This window comes from Schistocerca americana, chromosome 1 (assembly GCF_021461395.2).
Source record: "Schistocerca americana isolate TAMUIC-IGC-003095 chromosome 1, iqSchAmer2.1, whole genome shotgun sequence".
NCBI lineage: Eukaryota > Metazoa > Arthropoda > Insecta > Orthoptera > Acrididae > Schistocerca > Schistocerca americana.
The window spans coordinates 366,189,462-366,210,813 of NC_060119.1; the positions used below are offsets into that span (position 1 = coordinate 366,189,462).

Genomic DNA, 21,352 nt, shown 5'->3' on the forward strand with positions numbered 1-21,352 from the left:
GCGTCGTGGATAAAATCGCTCAGAGCAGAGACCACAAAGCGGTCCGTTTACAGCACTACAACAGCGATCTAATTCCGACAGAACTAGCGTGGGCCAAAATAAAACACAATTTCGCGAAAAAGAATGTCACTGGGGACATGAAGAAAAATAGCAGAATCTTGTAGAAACTGCTTTCCTCTCAGTTACTGCCTAGGACTGGCAATGTTACTGCAGGTAAGTGCAGCAGCTGGAGCAAGAACATTGGACACGATAAGGAATAATAGAAATGGCCGTCGATTAAGTTACCGGCAATACCACGCCCTCAAGCTATGATAATGATGATAATAATGATCTCGAATCAAACACAGATGACAATGATCTTTAGTGAACATCATTTTGACAATTATTTCAGGCACATTTAAATACACAGTGTAAAAACTACTGCTACGCTGTGTTTAATAAATGCAATGTGCAAACAGATTCCAAAAATCAGTTTTTGACATTCGGTTCATAGTTTCGTAAGTCGTAAATTTATCTACTGTAATTTTTCATTACCGTCGATAAATAATACAAAAATTGTAAGTAAGACTCTCGAGCATGTGTAAGTCAACAAATTAGGTGATTTCGGATCCGAGGGAACTGTCAGTTAAGCAGCCACCACGCCATACATACAACGGAAATACGGAAGCGTCCGATCCCGCCCGTCTGCTTTGACCCATGACGTCACAAATATGGCGGAAACCAATGCACCGCTAGTACACAGTGATCCCGTTCGAAGGTACTGTGGATTTCAAAGGTATAATTCTTAGCATCCGACATCTGGAATGATCTTAAAGTTATGAATATATAAATGCAAGGGAATTTCGCTTGTTTTCGTCAAGGGTCACATGTCGCTAATATTTTTGGTGTAGAAAAAGAAGGTAGAACCGCGGCCACTTTCTTCTTTTTTTTGTTTACATTTTGCGCGGCACTTAATTATTTATTGCACGCGCAAACAAAGTTGACACTCAGCGCGGTGGCTGATGGGAGCGACCGCAACGGGTGTCAACTTTGTTTGCGCGATTAATACCGAGAAACATCGAATTTAGAACTATGACATGCAGGAAATTAGCGATTTATCAAACAAAGAAATTTTTAGCGATGAAATCCCTCCTTTTTCACTTTATAGTGCCAAGCGCTAAATCTTTGTTCATCGTTAGAGAAACTAAAATATTTAGCGAACGTTTTTATTACATACATCACAGAAACTAGAGCTACAGTTTCCCGTTGTAACAACTACAAACAAGAACATCACTTTGGAAATCTGAGTAATCCGTAGATAACATTTATATATGATAATGAAGTCCTTATCAACAGGTTAACATTTCTCAAAATTTGTATACATTCAGCGGATTGAATGGCAGCACACTCCCACACTACCGATTTCATCTAGCACTTGTGTCATAAATGTATAGCAATACAGTGACATAAATTAGCCCTACGATATTAACTCACGATTACGCCGTCTCGATATTTTTAAACAAATAAAGTGCCTCCTACTAGTATAAAAAAATAATTGCGTATTTGTAGTACTTACCCATGAGAGGTAGCTTTCCTTCTTTGACGTATTCCGATTTCATTCGTAGCAGCAACAACTATTCACGATTGCTATTACTTGTTTAAAAACAGGATAAATCAGTGTACAGTTGAGGTTTCACTCTTAGCACAAAATATAAACTTGTGACGTTATACGTGAATCACGTGACTATTACTGTTTACTGTTGGTGACATTCTCAGAACGCTATGCCTTCTCCAGAGATATTCCTACTGAGAGGCATAGGCCAACGACTACAAAACTCCGTGAAGTAAATATTGCAGAATCAAACGACAAAAGGAAATACCGGTAGAATTTTACAACGGCTAACTTTAAAGCAGGTATTGTCGAGATTGTCTCATAACGCCACTTAGGATCGGCTGGGAAAGGTTGCCTGTTCGCTTGTGAGTCAGAGTAAGAACGACGTAAGGTAAAAAATGAAATTATTTCAAAATTAATTATTATGAACTAATCATTAATGACAGGAAAGCTGTGCTGTACTGCTCATAGATTTTTAACGTGTGGAAGCTACCACAGCAAGTATTGTAGATATTTACAGTGGTAGTCAAATAAAATTTACACGCCTTGGATCGTAGGTTTAGATAACGTTTTCCCGTTGTTTGTTACCTGTAAAATGTTATTAATTTTAGTCTTCGAAATATCGATAGACTGCTGCATTGGGAGCAGCAAACCTCAAGCGAGCGCATTCACGATGTGCCCTACAGGAAAAGTCAAGAACTTGTAAAAAATGTTTGCCTAGTGCGAGGTTTCCCAAACCGTTCCGCATAACATTGGTGGTCAACGGGAAATGAATAAGCGCTCCACGAAAAAACTATTAATAATATGGCGTTTCTCTTTTGGACATTTTGACGACAGTAATTTTTTAAAACTTTGTTATGATTCTTGTGTTACTAGTTATGACTTAAAATGTAAGCATTCACTGCTTGGGCGGCCGGAGTGGCCGTGCGGTTCTCGGCGCTATAGTCTGGAGCCGAGCGACCGCTACGGTCGCAGTTTCGAATCCTGCCTCCGGCATGGATGTGTTTGATGTCCTTAGGTTAGTTAGGTTTAAGTAGTTCTAAGTTCTAGGGGACTGATGACCTCAGATGTTAAGTCGCATAGTGCTCAGAGCCATTTGAACCATTCACTGGGTGAGAAGATTTTTTCATTTTAAAAGTTTTATTAACCTTCAAAATAAACATACCAGGAGTCTTATATTCCATCAAATGAAACGTTTGGCAATCACGGCCCTTACGTACTGTGGGTTTCAACGAACATTGTTTGTACAATGTTCTTTGTGCTTTCAAATTTAATGTATATCCCCATGTAAAGTTTGTTCCACATAGCACATGTCATGGAATTATTATCGTCCTTACGTCGAATGTACAGGGTAAACCCTAACTCTGCCTACAAAATTCTGGACGCTGCTGAGGGATAATTTCTAATTATTTTGGTGCAAGTGATCTGTAGCCTTTTATGACTCGTTATAGAATGATTGCATCTTTTATTTCATACACCCATTTGTCTTTGTATCTGTACCCTACTGCAAATATCTGCGCAAAAGTGCGATGTTTATCTTATTTGGAAACAGTCTTGCTCCATTTACTAACAGTAGTTGCTGTTGACAACATATTGCTCACTTCCTCTCAAGATTGCATTCAGCACTTTCCGATTATGTATTTGGTTTGTTTTTCTTGCAGCGTTGTACGTTGGCAGTGATACACAGCAGTATGAAACGGTTTACTGACGAAGAGTTAGCCGACATGAACATGTGCTGGGTCACTTAATGCAATGGAAGAGCGGCACTACGAATTATGCTGTTGCATCTGTACATAGGCACCTACGACAGACCGTCTACTTCCATATTGGAATGATGGTATGTTTCAGGCTTTCTCACTGTCGCGAAGGTATTTTAACGCAAAAAAGAGTAATAAGGGTAACAAGCTGTATAAATCATGATTAATTATGATTACATTATTACTCGTTAGTAAGCCACCGGAGACCGCCGGCCCCTTACATTAGATACTCAGAAAATGTCCCTGAACAAACTACAAATTTTGTCGTTGGAGTTTGCTTTCAGTATGCATAGAGTAGCCGGGACATATACCTATGCAACATAACTTCCAGGAAATACTGTGTTACTCGCTCAGTTCTTCGTCTAATCAGGCAAGTGAAGTTTTCAACTCGTGTTGTTGCGAACATACTTCCAGGAAATATTTTATTGCTCGTTCAGTTTTTCCTCATCTAGTCAGACAAGTAAAGTCTTTGTGGCGACACCTGTAACAGTTACTGCTCTGTACAGTGATTTTCTCTCCTATTACAAGCGGCTGCCGATGTATCGTCTTTTGTTTGTTTTCACAATCTTCGAGGCAAGATAGAGAAATATGTCTTCAAGGAATAGAAATACTTCCCGAAGTACTGTAGAATCATTTTACGTGCGTGTAATACTGCGCACAGTTCGCACATTTGACACCAAGGCTTATTCATCACTCAACACTACAGGCAACGCCTTGTTGTTGTATCCATCCTTCTCTGACCCTCGCAATTTTTACCATTTTGTTTCAGTTGCTGCAGTTCATCCCACGCATTATGAGTATTCTGGCCCTGTCTCTTTGTTTCCCCAATTTTCTTCTTCGTATCAATTCTTCTGTGTATCAATGTCCTTTTCTCTTGACTGTCTTTTAGTATGTGTTCATTAGACTTTCTTTTAGTCCAGGATGTTTTTGTGATTCTTTTCCATATCCAATGCTTTATTGCTTCTAATTTTGTCTCTTCTTGTCTCCCCATAGTCCGCCCATCACAACAAATGCTCAACATACATGTCTTGATTAATGTTTTTTCCTTGTCCCTCTATTAAAGAGACTGCTTGTTAGCAAAATTACTCTTACTTCTGAAGGCTTGTTTAGTCATTGTAATTCTTCTTTTAATACCCGTCATACTTTTCTTGTCATCTGTTATAGTATTGTGTATTGTTGTTACGAAATTATTTCGAAATATTTCTTCCATATGAATTGTAGTAGCATGTCGGCTGTTACAATCGGAAAATGTGGCGCCTTGGTTGACACACGGGATTCGCAGTCCAGATTTATATTGTCCGTGGCTTCTCTAAATCACTTCAAGCAAATACTGGGATGGTTCCTCTGGCGACAAATTGCTTCCCCCAGCCATTTAGAACTAAGTTCTCAATCAATAATGACTTATAGGTCAACGGGACGCTAGACACTAACATTTCTTCTGTCTTCCTCCAACTGCTGTTCTGGTCGTCCACTTATAGAAATATGCACAATACGAGATGATGCTGGCGCTAAGCTGCCATGAGTGTAGAATAAAATATGATGAATCACTTCACTCATCAGAGCCCAACACCGCTACACACGCGCCGTAGTCACTTAGCTGATTTTGCATCAGTCAGGATAGACAAACAGTTACTGCCGTAATTTTGTTTTAGTATCCGTTGATTAAAAATGCTGTAGAAATTTTCCGAACCTAAGCTTGTGTCGCCACTGTCTCGCTGCTAATGAAATCCACCCTGTGAAAAATAAGTAGTATCGAAATAAATTGGCGGGACGCAGTGAACTACATTTCTTGTCTATCGGTTAGATAAAACGGAATATCAGGGTATCTTCTGCTGATCATCTACTTACAGGTTACTTCGGTGTCGTTGAAACTACAATCAGCCGCCCACTTCACACTGACATCCCACAGTGCTAGGCATGAAGTTCCTACTAAAACTATTAATAGTCGCTGACGTTAACTTTTGGGGACTTCTAATCACTCCTTTCACTTTTCTCGTCCTACTATTTCAGAGATATGCCAAGTAAAATAAAAGGTTTGTTTCCGATATTCTAGTCGAGGCCTTTCAATAAAATGTGCCAGGTGTTAGCCCTCGAGAAACTGTGTACCCAAACTGACGAATGTCCAAAACTAACCATAGATAAGCGGGCTGTACTGCCAACTCGATTCTGGTACACAGGGTGCCCGGATTATGCATCATGAATACTGCGATTTTAACACTAGAAGCCAACCACGCCATCTTAAATCGTTCGTTCTGAGCTTAGCGGACAACTGATTCATAATCCGCAGTAGTGGAGTTCATATCCCTGTCCTCTCACCATGATTTGCGTGTTCCATGGTTACCATAAGTAAGTTCAGACGATTGTTGGAATTTTTCTTTTGAATAGACCACGGGCGATTTCCTTTCCCGTCTCTTCCAACTATGCAACTGCTCATGCTCTAATGACCACACTGTCCAAGGGTCTTTAAGCTCGTCCCTTGTTTCATTATGAGTGCTACGGCAAATACTTTGTCAAACAGTGCAAAACTTCCATTCAGGCTGAGTGTATATACAGCGTGTTTATAAATGAATATCGGGGTTTTAACGCTTATAATATTTATTATATTAAACTGACAGTTATAAATGGTATGTCAAATGAAAGAGCAACTCAAATGTTTTACCAAGAACCTTATAAATGTTCAATGTAAGAGCCATTTGTCACACGGCACACGTCAAGTCTATAGCCGAGTACTTCCCAAACGTTGATAAGAGTGTCTGCAGTGATTGTAGCAACAGCTGCTTCAGTCCGGTATCTTAATTCAGGGAGGTCTGCTGGTAGCGGAGGCACGTACACACGATCCTTGATGAAGCCCCAAAGGAAAAAATCTCATGGCGCTAGGTCAGGTGAACTTGGAGGCCATGCAAAGCAAGCCTTCTGATTGGGCCCCTTGCGGCCTGCCCAGCGCTTGAGTACAGTGAAGTTCAACCAATCGCGTACTTAGCTATGCCAGTGCTCACACTGAACATTTATCTTAGTTTAATGTAATAAATGTTATAAAGCGTTAAAACCCCGATATTCATTTATAAACACCCCGTATTTAGCTCAGCTTTCTACTGGACGCCGAAGTAAAGTAGCCTACTACTCACAGGTGTGGCACCAGACCCATATTCCGAAGGAGCAGGGTACGGAATTTCCGTCCATCTACCGTTATGAATGCAGGTTCTCTCAAAAGGTACGACACAACTTTAAAGTATTACTGCATCCAAACTAATTATATTCACACCATGCCTGGCTTATGTGATGCCCTAACTCACAAAGTTGTTGTGCCATTCAGTCAACTCCAGCATGTGCTTCTTTGGAGACACACACAACATCCAATCTATACTCAAGCTCTATCCATACTCATCGCAATGTATCCGCATCAATTGTGTATCTCTTACGTCACAATAAATGATTTGGTTGTGTCCCAGGTGCGAACATTGTGTTTGTTTGCCTTACCATACACGTGGAATGTTGCTTCGTCAGAAAACGCTAGGTTCTTTAGGAAATTCCCTCTTCCTCTAAACAATTCAGATGGTTCAAATAGCTCTGAGCACTACGAGACTTAACTTCTAAGGTCATCAGTCCCCCAGAACTTATAACTACTTAAATCTAACTAACCGGACAACACACACATCCATTCCCGAGGCAGGATTCGACCGTAGCGGTCGCGCGGATCCAGACTGTAGCGCCTAGAACCACTCGGCCACCCCGGCCGGCCTCTAAACAGTGAAGAACTTCCACAGCCACAGCGAATTGCATATGTTATGGCCTGCCGTCCGGTTTCACTGCGTGCAACACTTTCAATCGGTACGGATACATATGTAAATGTCTCCGAAGAACACAGTGCATAGTCGCCCTAGGGGTTTCTCTGAAACCCTCCGAACAGGCTTCTACGGTGGGCGTTAAAAATCCAACGGCATCCGTTCTGTGTCGGCTTCACTTTTTCCAGGTCGTTCAGTATGATGCTTCACATCAGCGATTTCTGTCAGCACAGAAATCCTATATCACCAACCTGCATGTCACATTTGGCCTGAGTAACCATTCCACACTCTGAGCCTTTTCTTATACCATTGCCATTATGCTTCACTCACGACAACCTGGAACACGCACAAACAAAACTTTGTGAGTTTGTCTGTCACGTAAGCCAAACATGGTGTGAATATCTTACTGTTAGTTAGACTGGGTGCTATAACATATTGAAGTCGTAGCGTACCTTTTGAGACACTCTGATGTTTCCGTGGCGTTCATAAATAACTTAAGGCGAGCTTCAGAACGATTCCTTGAACAGAATACAGCCCATAGCGATCGTTTTCCCATCCAAATGGAGCTCAACCAATAATTACTCTTGTCTTTTTTCGTTGATTCTTTCCACGTGACAGGCAAGTAAAACTAATTAACTTACAGGGTGATTCAAAAAGAATACCACAACTTTAGGAATTTAAAACTCTGCAACGACAAAAGGCAGAGCTAAGCACTATCTGTCGGCGAATTAAGGGAGCTATAAAGTTTCATTTAGTTGTACATTTGTTCGCTTGAGGCGCTGTTGACTAGGCGTCAGCGTCAGTTGATGCTAAGATGGCGACCGCTCAACAGAAAGCTTTTTGTGTTATTGAGTACGGCAGAAGTGAATCGACGACAGTTGTTCAGCGTGCATTTCGAACGAAGTATGGTGTTAAACTTCCTGATAGGTGGTGTATTAAACGTTGGTATAAACAGTTTACAGAGAATGGGTGTTTGTGCAAAGGGAAAAGTTCTGGACCGCCGAGAACGAGTGATGAAAATGTAGCACGCATCCAGCAAGCATTTGTTCGCAGCCCAGGAAAATCGACTCGCAGAGCTAGCAGAGAGCTGCAAATTCCACAATCAACTGTATGGAGAGTCCTACGAAAAAGGTTAGTTATGAAACCTTATCGTCAACTACCCGAGGCGATGGATCGGCCGCCAGGCAGCCCGTGACAGAGCACTTCATCACTGGCCTCCAAGAAGCCCTGATCTTACCCCCTGCGATTTTTTCTTATGGGGGTATGTTAAGGATATGGTGTTTCGGCCACCTCTCCCAGCCACCATTGATGATTTGAAACGAGAAATAACAGCAGCTATCCAAACTGTTACACCTGATATGCTGCAGAGAGTGTGGAACGAGTTGGAGTATCGGGTTGATATTGCTCGAGTGTCTGGAGGGGGCCATATTGAACATCTCTGAACTTGTTTTTGAGTGAAAAAAAAACCTTTTTAAATACTCTTTGTAATGATGTCTAACAGAAAGTTATATTATGTTTCTTTCATCAAATACACATTTTTAAAGTTGTGGTATTCTTTTTGAATCACCCTGTATTATCACAAAACATAAAGCAAGTGAGGATTATTAAGAAGGCTAATGCTCATGTAGCAGCCTCCGTACAATCCTGCAATCCTGTACGGCCAAAGTATCTACATCACTCTGACGAGGTGAGCCCCCTCCTTTTCTCTGTCCCCCTCCTTACCCTCCCCTCCCCTCCATCCAGACAAATGTCAAGCATGATCATCAGCTGGGCACTGTGTGGTCGGCCTAAAAATAATTCGTCTTTTGGAATAATTAGCCGCCGGTGTGTCCGAGCGGTTCTAGGCGCTTCAGTCTGGAACCGCGCAACCACTACGGTCGCAGGTTCGAATCCTGCCTCAGGCATGGATGTGTGTGTTGTCCTTCGGTTAGTTATATTTAAGTAGTTCTAAGTTCTATGGGACTGATGACCTCAGAAGTTAAGCCCCATAGTGTTCAGAGCCATTTGAACCATTTTTTTTAGTAATGAAAACTGACGGCTCCGTTGAAGTTGCCAAGCAAGAACAGGTGACGTGGTACCCCTAGGTATCATACTCGAGTATCAGCTCTCTGCCACACTCATCCACACTACGAACATTGTCGGTTATCGAGAATCCGTCAACAAAATCGTCTGCAGCGCTCCGTTGGAAACAACCTTGGGAAAAAATTACATTCGTCAGGAGTTGATTTTTTTTCAGAAAGTGAACTATCGCGCCTATGTGCGCTTAAAAAAGAAAATTTTTTACGGTCGCGCCAGCTATAGCCTCAAAAAATATTTATAAGGAAAAAATCCATCCTGGATTCCCTATAGTGATTCCCAGTGATTGAAGGCGAAGTATGGTGACTTTCCTGTATTTTATTACCTTTATTTGTTCTTTCTTCAATCCTTTACTTCACCTCACACTGAACTTCAGTCAACGATAGAAAACAAATCTTGTCTGTATGACAAGCTTCGCCTGTCGCAAGACGAGAGCAACAGCAAGGGCACGGCGTACTACAGTCTGCAAAGGGGACGGCCATCTCTCTTCACAAACCGGAAGTGAACCGTAGTTCCAGGAACTGGCTGAGTCAAGGAGGCAGTTGTGACTGAACCTGTCACGGAGAACAACTCTTGTTTTGTCGCGAGGCCTTCGGCGCTTAACGTATTTACCTCTTACCGTGCCGTAACCGAAAGGTCAGGAAGGCCTTGGCTCGTGATCTCGTCTGTCGACGCAGAATTGCACTTTAAGAGAGCAGAATTTATCATGAAAGTTATAGAATGCTAACTAACTTTTTTAACATAAACTCCTGTGGCGTGTATGGAATCCTCAACTGGCTGCTGCCACAGCATGTTCGTTGGAAAGAAGAGAATTACTACTTGCGATCAACAGTGCGATGATGGTAGGAGATAGGCTAATACAACAGTGTTCAGTATTCCAGAATGAGATTTTCACTCTGCAGCGGCGTGTGCGCTGATATGAAACTTCCTGGCAGATTAAAACTGTGTGCCAGACCGGGACTCGAACTCGGAACCTTTGCCTTTCGCGGGCAAGTGCTCTACCAACTGAGCTACCCAAGCAGTACCTCGTTTCCTACATTCCAAACTTTACAGAAGCTCTCCTGCTCAGTACCTCGTCTCCTACATTCCAAACTTTACAGAAGCTCTCCTCGCAGGAGAGCTTTGTAAAGTTTGGAATGTAGGAAACGAGGTACTGGCAGGAGTAAAGCTGTGAGGGCCGGGCGTGAGACGTGCTTGGGTAGCTCAGTTGGTAGAGCACTTGCCTGCGAAAGGCAAAGGTCCCGAGTTCGAGTCTCGGTCCGGTACACAGTTTTAATCTCCCAGGAAGTTTCAGTGTTCAGTATTGTCTTTCATCTGATCCAGGAGCGCAACAAATGACCAGGTCATGCGGTTATGACCCATTAAAACATTCTAGTAAAAGCTTTTATGGTTTTACGTACAACACTTCCGAAATTTGTCATCTGACTTTCAGAGAGTAAAGTAGTATGAAAAATGAGTCTCAAAAAATGGCGACTAAACGTTAGAAATCACGCACCACGTTTTGACATAGGATACTTTTCTGTTGTTTTGCGTGAGGGCTTACGCACGTGGATAGGTTTTGCGGCCTAGCTAGGTAAAACACATTCACACACTGATCGTACCTGCTGTCAGCAACAAATCCGACGGTTCGCAAGTCCATATATGCAGGGTGGTCAGAGACAGTCTGAAAGGCTTCCAAGGGTGTTGCGTGCTAGGTTGTGGTGAAAAATAATTGTTCAGAAAAAAATTCGAGACGTTGCTCCGTTTCAGAGTTAATTAACATTAAAGTTAGCGAAACAGGCCGTTGCACAAGTAAATTCAAGCGGCTCGCTAGAGATGGTGTCGCCAAACGTGTTCTTCGCTTGGTTTTCTAAAACCGAACAAGAGAGCGACATAAAAATTGGACTTAGGAGGGTAGTAAGGATCTAACCCGAGACAAAGGCTGAGCAGCATCCTGCGTTGTCATCTAAGCTGTGAGGACAACTGACACTAATTGTATCTGGCGGGCTGCTTGAATTGCACGCTCAGTGGCCTGATTGGCTAACTTCAGCGCTAATCAACTCAGAAACGACGCAACGTATCGGATTTTTTTGTTAACAATTATTTCTCAGTGCTACCAACCCTGGAACACCCTTACAAGCTTTTCAGACTTTTCCTAACCACCCTGTACAGCCGGCAATCTGAAGGAAGTTGAGTAAGACAAAGACCGTCCACTAGGAAAAACTAATAGAAGGACCCACTTTGTGACCGTAGGTGGAAACGACTGAAAGAAACAGCATTTCTCTCATTTATATAGCCATAGTTTGCACACCTTTGTTCCCATTGTAGTGCTAAGTGAAAAATTGACAGTGGTGAGCGCACACTATGATGCTACGCGTACGTCTCAGATTTTCAGACGAATACTTTTCAAATGCTGTATTTCTCAGAACTGCGATTTGTCGGAAGCTGTGCTATAACTAAATACTAAGCACAGATATAAACAGACTATTATTATTATTAGCATGTTAAAACATTTTATATATTTTATTCTAATTAAAGAGAATATTATTCTTGTTACTATCAGAATCATCTGTGACACATTAAAAGTGATAACGCAGATTTATATCTAGGGGAGAGGGGAGGGAAGAAAACAATAACATGTGAGTCCTTTCCCTTCCTCCCTCCCCCCGCCCTCCTTCCCTCCAATAATTTATACACTGGATACGTGCCTGATGTAACCACCAGCAGACAAGCTCCCATGTGAGAAAAGAAATGTTATGCATGTGCCAATCACACATTTTTAATAGATAGTCATTTTGGGAAGCAGTCTCTGAATTATGTACATATTCATTACAGGCTACAAATTGTTTGAGATAAGGTAGGCTCTTCTAGTAAATGATGAAATAAAACTCAAATATGGCGTAGTTTACATTGGCAATAATTCCTGGTATGCCGTAATTGAACGAAACTTATTGCTTCGTAACGTAACTCTATACTTCATATAGAATTTTTGGTAACATTAACATACTTTACAAGATTTGTTAAGAATAAAGAAAGCAACTTGACGTCTATGACCAGACACAAGTGATTTTGTAAATATTGAATCCGTGTTGCGGGCTTTTAAGCGTCATGTTCAGGTAGTTGTAGTTTATATATAATTTACAGCGCCTGCATTGGTGTCCTGCATTATTATGTTAAAGCATGCTGCACAGTTTTTCAATTCTAGACATGCTCAGGCCCTCTTCTTGAGAGGTACTGTGCTTTGAGGGTGAAAGCGTGTTCTTCCGTAAACACAAGGATGGGCTTAACGTCACACAACGAGAAAGTGGACCGCATAATTTTGTCACTAGGCTTAACACTGTTAGAAATGTTTGTTAATACTAAGCGAATACTGAATATTCCATATCTCTCCCTATCAAGAAATTACAAACCCAAACAAAAAATCCATAAGTTCCTCTTAAAAAGGTTGTGCAGCTATAGAAACACAAATATTCTCCTTATCCGGCTCTTCTTCATCTCTTTTTCCTTCTTCTCACGCTTCACTTCTAATTTTTTTCCAATTTATTGTCTGTTATGGTTCCCACATTTCCTTTGTCTTTCAGGGCTAATCATCTTTTTTAACTTTAATTACACGAACCTCTTTTGGACCAGTTGTCTATAAAGATTAACTACATACATTTATTGCATTAATGTGGTATTTACAGGTAATCACGCTGTAACAGCATGCGTTCTCAGAAATGATAAGTTCACAAAGGTACATGTACACATTGGAACAACCGAAATAAAATGTTCAAACGTACCTATGTTCTGTATTTTAATTTAAAAAACCTACCTGTTACCAACTGTTCGTCTAAAATTGTGAGCCATGTGTTTGTGACTATTACAGCACCATCTATCACAAAGCGAAAAAAGTGGTCCAACTAAAGCATTCTTATTTCTTTACGTACTACATGAATATGCAATAAAATGGGGGTTCCTATTTTAAAAAACGCTGTTGATATCCGTTTGACCTATGGCAGCGCCATCTAGCGGGCCAACCATAGCGCCATCTGGTTTCCCCCTTCTAGCTAGACAAGTTTCGTTCTTTGTAGTTTTTTCGCTTGACGCTTATTTCGTGAGATATTTGGCCCGGTCACGATCAATGGACCACCCTGTATACTTTGTTTAACGCGTCACGTGGCAGCAACACAACGAGGCAACATTGAGCCTCGCCGTGGACTTTTGTCTTCATGTTTTGGCTCTTCAGTGAATGTTATTACATTATTTGGCGCATGCGCTGAGGTAGTGTGCACTTGTGTTGCAGAAGATGGGGCCGGTGCTGCTGCTTCTGGCGGCGCTGGCAGTGGGCGAAGGGGCGGCCAAAGCCGTGCAGCGGGTCGCCTCCGTCGAGTGCTCCAACGACTATAACGACGGCGACTCCATCTACAACTACACCGCCGAGGACATCTGGGGCGAGCGCAACATCAGCCTCTCAAAGTTCCGCGGCAAGGTCGACACCATTCGCTAACACTATTCTTACGAATCCTTTCGCCATAGTCCGATTAAGCCAGATATCTGCCTCAACAATAAGTGCAGCATTGTCATGTGCTCCAGAAGAAAGCACTAGGGATAGCGTTGTCCAGTTCATATTTATTTCCCAGAATGTGTTTTCACTCTGCAGTGGACTGTACGCTGAAGTGGTCAGTCGGTACGGGACTCGCCCGCGAAAAGCAGTGCTCTCAGGTTCGAGTCCCGGTCTGCCACACAGTTTCATTCAATTTGCCAGAAAGTTTCACATTTATTTACTTACGTTGACGGAAAAAAACCGCAACACCAAATAATAAATAATGTAGAGTGATGAAATAAATTTGTCCGGCTAATATATTTAAATGAGTAACATAGCAAGATCATACGTTAATACAGGGTGTTACAAAAAGGTACGGCCAAACTTTCAAGAAACATTCCTCCCACACAAAGAAAGAAAATATGTTATGTGGACATGTGTCCGGAAACGCTTACTTTCCATGTTAGAGCTCATTTTATTACTTCTCTTAAAATCACATTAATCATGGAATTGAAACACACAGCAACAGAACGTACCAGCGTGACTTCAAACACTTTCTTACAGGAAATGTTCAAAATGTCCTCCGTTAGCGAGAATACATGCATCCACCCTCCGTCGCATGGAATCCCTGATGCGCTGATGCAGCCCTGGAGAATGGCGTATTGTATCACAGCCGTCCACAATACGAGCACGAAGAGTCTCTACATTTGGTACCGGGTTTGCGTAGACAAGAGCTTTCAAATGCCCCCATAAATGAAAGTCAAGAGGGTTGAGGTCAGGAGAGCGTGGAGCCCATAGAATTGGTCCGCCTCTATCAATCCATCGGTCACCGAATCTGTCGTTGAGAAGCGGACGAACACTTCGACTGAAATGTGCAGGAGCTCCATCGTGCATGAACCACATGTTGTGTCGTACTTGTAAAGGCACATGTTCTAGCAGCACAGGTAGAGTATCCCGTATGAAATCATGATAATGTGCTCCATTGAGATGGAAGAACATGGGCCCCAATCAAGACATCACCAACAATGCCTGCCCAAACGTTCACAGAAAATCTGTGTTGTTGACGTGATTGAGAAATTGCGTGCGGATTCTCGTCACCCCACACATGTTGATTGTGAAAATTTACAATTTGATCACGTTGGAATGAAGCCTCATCCGTAAAGAGAACATTTGCACTGAAATGAGGATTGACACATTGTTGGATGAACCACTCGCAGAAGTGTACCCGTGGAGGCCAATCAGCTGCTGATAGTGCCTGCACACGCTGTACATGGTACGGAAACAACTGGTTCTCCCGTAGCACTCTGCATACAGTGGCGTGGTCAACGTTACCTTGTACAGCAGCAACTTCTCTGACGCTGACATTAGGGTTATCGTCAACTGCACGAAGAATTGCCTTGTCCATTGCAGGTGTCCTCGTCGTTCTAGGTCTTCCCCAGTCGCGAGTCATAGGCTGGAATGTTCCGTGCTCCCTAAGACGCCGATCAATTGCTTCGAACGTCTTCCTGTCGGGACACTTTCGTTCTGGGCATCTGTCTCGATACAAACGTACCGCGCCACGGCTATTGCCCCGTGCTAATCCATACATCAAATGGGCATCTGCCAACTCCGCATTTGTAAACATTGCACTGACTGCAAAACCACGTTCGTGATGAACACTAACCTGTTGATGCTACGTTCTGATGTGCTTGATGCTAGTACTGTAGAGCAATGAGTCGCATGTCAACAGAAACACCGAAGTCAACATTACCTTCCTTCAATTGGGCCAACTGGCGGTGAATCGAGGAAGTACAGTACATACTGACGAAACTAAAATGAGCTCTAACATGGAAATTAAGCGTTTCCGGACACATATCCACGTAACATCTTTTCTTTATTTGTGTGTGAGGAATGTTTCCTGAAAGTTTGGCCGTACCTTTTTGTAACACCCTGTATAAGTGCGAGATAAGCTATTGTAAATGTGAAATGCTGCTAGATTAATAACCGATGCGACAATCAGAATGTTGAATTCAAGCATGCAAATGTGCATATATTGTGTTGTACAGATGCCGTATTCAGTTTATGTGATGGAGCTCCATGTCTGCTGCACTTGGTCGGTCAGCACAGGGACGGTTAACGCTGGTTGCTAGAGGTGTCATCCGATGATGTCGCCTATGTGTTCAACTGGAGATAGATCTAGTGATTGACCGCGCCAAGGCCACATGTCGACACTTTGCAGAGCATGTTGGGTTGCAATGGCGGAATGCAGGTGAACGGTACCCTGTTGGAAAACACCCTCTGGAATGCTGTTCATGAATGGCAGCACAGCAAATGGTTCAAATGGCTCTGAGCACTATGCGACTTAACTTCCGAGGTCTTCAGTCGCCTAGAACTTAGAACTAATCAAACCTAACAAACCTAAGGACATCACACACATCCATGCCCGAGGCAGGATTCGAACCTGCGACCGGAGCGGTCGCTCGGCTCCAGACTGTAGCGCCTAGAACCGCACGGCCACTCCGTCCGGAGCAGCACAACTGGCGAATTACCAGGTTGACGTACAAATGTACAGTCGGGGTCGTGGGATAACAACGCCAGAGCTCCTGATTCATACGAAATCGCACCCCAGCCCATAACTCCAGGTGCAGGTTCTAACAACCCTACCACAACAAAGGTCAAAATTTAATGATTGTGATGTTGCTCACGCTGCTAAATGCTGCATTTTCGGGCAACAACAAAGTAATTATGTGGCAGGTGTCATTAGAGCACAGTTAATAAAGTCATTTCATGAAATAATGGATAAACTAGGCACTCATCTTTTCGTGTTTCCCACGCTGGTCTCGTTGTGAATTCATGGCTCTATCGTCGAAAATCTAGGTAGTGATGATTCCAAGCTCGGATGCAAAGAGACCTAGGTGTTATTCTGCGATATTTAAAAGTTTTATAGATGTGTTTCACAAACCATTCTTGAATATTAAACCTTTTAAAGTTAGCACAATGGTGATGTAAAAAATAATCAGCACTCCGAATTTAAGTTACACTTCCTTTTTATTGCTTTTGTTGCAATATCGCGTAACACACAAAACATCACTCCACAATACAAAACGTACTTGAAAATATCTTCCTCACTATTAAAGTTCACATTTTATAAGTTGACTACGTTATGCGTCTTTCCAAATGACGTCCGAGACTCGAATTTTTCAAGTTCCGACTTTCTAACTAATAACCGTTTACGCGCACAAAAATCAAGAGTTACAAGTACGTCAAAGATCATAGTGACAAAAGAAAGAATACACATAAGAATAATATCATTGCAATATAAACATATCGATGAATCAAAGTACCTGTACATTAATGAAATCAAATCTGAATGTTGTCTCAGAAATATGTCAACTACTTTACAGAAACACAGTAGAATATTACTGGTATCGAGAGGTTCAGGTGATGTGCCGTAATGGTTACGTAATTCAAGTACCATTATAAGGTCCAGCGTGTCTAGCACGGAGGCGGGTTGGTTGCTGGCTCTCAACTGGATCCCTTCTAACCAACAAACGGCCATCTTTGGCACTGAGGCAAAACCATCTTTCATCAGAAAACACGACAGACCTCCTTCTTGCCCTCTCCTAACACCGCTGAAGTCGTAAATGGCGATGCTTTGGGGTCAGTAGAATGCACGCAACAGGGCTTCTGGCTCCGAGCTGTCCTTGATGTAACCCATTTTTAACAGTTCGTTCAGTCACTGTAGTGCCATCTGCTGCTCAGATTGCTACTACAGACGCAGTACGATGTGCCACAGCCATACGCCGAACATGATGATCTCCCTTATCGGTAGCACCACGTGGCCGTCCGAAGCCCAGTCTTCTGGCGACCTTATATTGTCGTCACTACTGCTGCCAGCAATCATGTGCAGTGGCTACATTCCTGCCAAGCCTTCTTGCAACATCGTAGGAGAAACATCCAGCTCCTCGATCGAACTCAGTGAGATGTTGATAATGGTGTCTTTGTCGCCTGAAAAGCATTCTTGACAAACGTCAACTAACCACGTCCGATCTCAAAGGTAACTAACGCTCAACATTGTTAAACCGCGTTATTTAAAACAAAGCTGATTTTAATCCTCATAGTGACGCCACTAGCCCCACTCTTATGCAACTGGCGTGAAATTTGAATAGACATCGTCTGTCAGATGTAGAAACACGCCTACCAATTTTCGTTTATGTCGTACAACTTCTTCTTCGTGTTGAGCTTTTTTGATGTATTTCTCGAGTTCCTTGGGACCATGCGCGCCTTTCTGTATCACGCTTAAGCAAATGTTACCCAAGTGCACATCGTTTTTCTGCCTAATGTCCACTGAATTAATGTTGCAGTTTCTTCTGAAGTCAGTATTGTCAACAACTAATGCCATAATGACAAGTTTGCACAAGGGTACCATACTTAGAAATCCAGGACATATGAACAACGGCCTCTACAAATCTCGCGAACTAGCTCAATAGATATGTTAGAGTGCCCTTTTGTAGGCCTAGTGAGCGCACGGTGTCGCATAGAATGCAACACCATACGAGGTAATAGAGTGAAAGTAAGCAGTGCAAACACACAACTCCGTTTCAGTGTCAGAGATCGTGCGAGGGCTTGAACGAGGACAAGTCACCAAGCCTTCCAGTTACCAGCATATGGAAGACAAATGCAAAACTTTCGATCACTTTAAAATGACATAATAGCCTAAATCGGACAATATTGGAAAATAAACAATAATTACAGTCGATGAAGGAAATGACCGTCACTTCATAAACTTTGTACGACTGTGGTACCTGCCCGGAGGAAATGTGCTTAACAGACAAACCAACTCTGCGAAGAAGGAAAAAGGAGCACTGAGTCCAGTCACGTGACTGGAGCAACAGAAAACTCCAGATCGTGCTCCCGATGTTTCTGTACCAAACAAGGACTGTTACATATTAGCGTCCCACAGACAGAGAGGTTATGTTATGCTGAGTGGAATGTTGATCCTTTGAAAAGGTTAGCCACTGTTGTGCTGTCCACAGAGCGGGAGCTCTTTCGAGGTTTTCCGATGAAGACGAGCTAAGAGGGTTGACGAAAATAGCTAAAAACATACAGTGCCTAAGAAACGTAATGAGTTCGGCAACCTTGGGAACCATTTCACATATCGACAAACAGACTCCCAGTTAAAAACCTGAGATACCAGTCTACAGGCAGGGAAGACTGGAAATATAAAGAAATCGATGGATAACTTAGTTCAAACTTTGAACGAAAAATTCTAAGAACATGCAGATTTTTGCTCTACTGGCATTAGGCCGCGGTCCAAGGCACATTTCTGTGCCTAACGTTCCGTCTTCCAGTGCTGGAGTCATCATTTAGAGGCTATATAGGTCTCAGAAAACAGTGACAATCACAAAGAAACTCAGCAAACCTAACTCTTTATGTTTCTTTTGAATAATTAACTGAGAAAAGTTCAAATATTTACCTGACAATTGTAACGCTTAACAGAGAGATTTATATTTATGACAAACAGGACTGTTGTTTTGTTCGAGCCTTACTTTAACTACCACATTAACATTTATTTTTCTTAATGAGAATAATATACGCATGTTTTCGAAAAACGTTGTTGTCTTTTTTCTTGAACAGGCGGTGCTAGTCGTCAACGTGGCGACTTACTGAGGTTTCACTCCCCATTACTATGGACTGAATGCACTACAATCCAGTATGGGGGATGACCTCGCTGTCCTCGGTTTTCCTTGTAATCAGTTTGGTCTGGTGAGTGACAGCTGTAGCCGTGCTCGGCTTTCATAGTTGTTTTGTGATTACTAATTATTAAAGTTAAAATGGGACAAAAATTAAAGAAATTTCCTTTGTTTCTTTGAGTACATATTAGAACACATACTATTAAGTTCTATTACAAATATGATTGCCCGCTACCTTTAGCTTATTAAACTATTTCATTTTTAAAGCATCGCTTACTAATTCTCGCTAGTACAGGGCCCTTCAAAAATATTCATCTGGTTGGACAAGACCTTATCTTCTGCAAGAGTGAAGACAGAAACTTGGGGTGAATTGTTACTTATGCATGGGACCTTGCAGGCTAACGGTGGACTGCGAGATCCGTATGCTCCATCGATCATTCAGGCAGTTCATTTTTAAGAAATTATCTCACATGCAGGTGCCAGTGCGATAATGCTCCGTCCTGTTGAAAAATGAAATTTTTTTACGTAGCCGCAAATGTGAAACGTATCCAGGTGGATCATTATCGTAACCTTTTTTTCCACGGAGAAGAACAGGCTGTAAATCTTTTCTCTGGAAACGGCGCAAATACGTGAAGCTTTAGAAAGTCTCTTTCGTACGCGACTAAAGTATTTGGCTGTTGTGTATATGATATTGTTAGGCTGCCGCAGTTTATCTTTCCACTTAAACGGAACGTAGCCCAACACTTCATGTTGTTATTTACCAGCATCACAAAGAGCTTGTACTAACGGGATCGCGTATGGTTAGAAATGCAAACGTCTTCGATAAACATGCCAGACAAATACATAAGGAATGTCTTAACTTTCAGCTGGAACGAAGAGTGGATTTCTGTGAACTAACGGAAAACGCTGTTAAATGTGCTCTACATCTTGAACGAGAACAAGGGGGAGACGTGGATTTCCCTTTATACAGGTTCACTTTGATAAATGGAGACAAACGGCAACAAACGATTACTGAGAGGATAAGGAGCAAAAAAGGTCAAATGACCTATGGTCGGAAATGCGTTTCAAGAGAAGTACAACCGCTTGAAGGTAGAGATAACAGGTTTTGAACACTGTGGAATATGACCCCGCTATCAGCTCCAGGAAGATGGTCTTCCAGCATAGGCTAAGTGATACGATCGTGAGGAATATTCTCCACGATAACTGTCATTACCCGCATTGCTTACAATGCGTGCAGGCCTCTGTTACCAATGGACTTGCCTCCGCGGCGACGGTTTTGTCACTGGTTTGTGGCTCAGACCATCACGGTGGCTGGGATTTCTGTCGTCCATCCTATTCACGGATAAGACCACTTTCACGAGGGGCAATATTTTCAACGTTCTCGATATTCGCCTGTGGGGTACGGAGAATGGCCATGGTATGGTGCCAGCAAACCGTCAGCACAGTTTTAGACTTAACGTGTGGGCAAGGATTGTCGGCGACTGCCTCTTCAATGCGGAGATAAAACACTAATACAGACAGAACATTACCACTTGCCTAGTATGTTCATATGTTGTGCTTTCAGTCTATGAAGCCCACATTGTCAAAGATCTTTTACTTGCATTTTCAAAACGGCGTACCTCCAATGGAAGGCACTTCCTGCCGTATGTGCATATGACCTTCTCAGGGACCGTTACCTACCTTGTCTGGAAACTTATGGTGCCGTCGTCGAATGATATGAGCTGTACGATGTGCAGCGGTGCGCTTTCGATGAAAATCACGCCTCACAGGTGTAACTGAATTGAGTCTGTTGAAACGGAGCATGCAATACGCTTCCCGTTGTGCTATCGCCCTCTTGAATCGAAGCTCATTTGATAACAAACTACCGACCGAGCTAGCTGCACCAGTGAGACCCTTACCCAGTACAACATGATCCAGCAACTTACAACTGGTGCCAAGGTAGACTTCTAGTTTCGATGCGTAAGTTGAAATTC

The 21,352-nt window shown here is 42.5% G+C and overlaps 1 protein-coding gene across 2 annotated transcripts in view; it reads left to right on the plus strand.

Annotated features, from left to right (window-relative positions):
* Positions 1–21,352, plus strand: part of LOC124600383 (glutathione peroxidase-like) — a 119,216-nt gene that overhangs the window by 87,429 nt on the left and 10,435 nt on the right. Inside the window, exons 2-3 of one of the 2 annotated variants that reach the window (XM_047136157.1) lie at positions 13,468–13,653; positions 19,324–19,452. In XM_047136157.1, the coding sequence (XP_046992113.1) occupies positions 13,471–13,653; positions 19,324–19,452 (312 nt within the window). In that variant the 5' untranslated portion in view covers positions 13,468–13,470. The remainder of the gene's footprint in view (positions 1–13,467; positions 13,654–19,323; positions 19,453–21,352) is intronic. The other variant, XM_047136158.1, reaches the window with a different exon arrangement.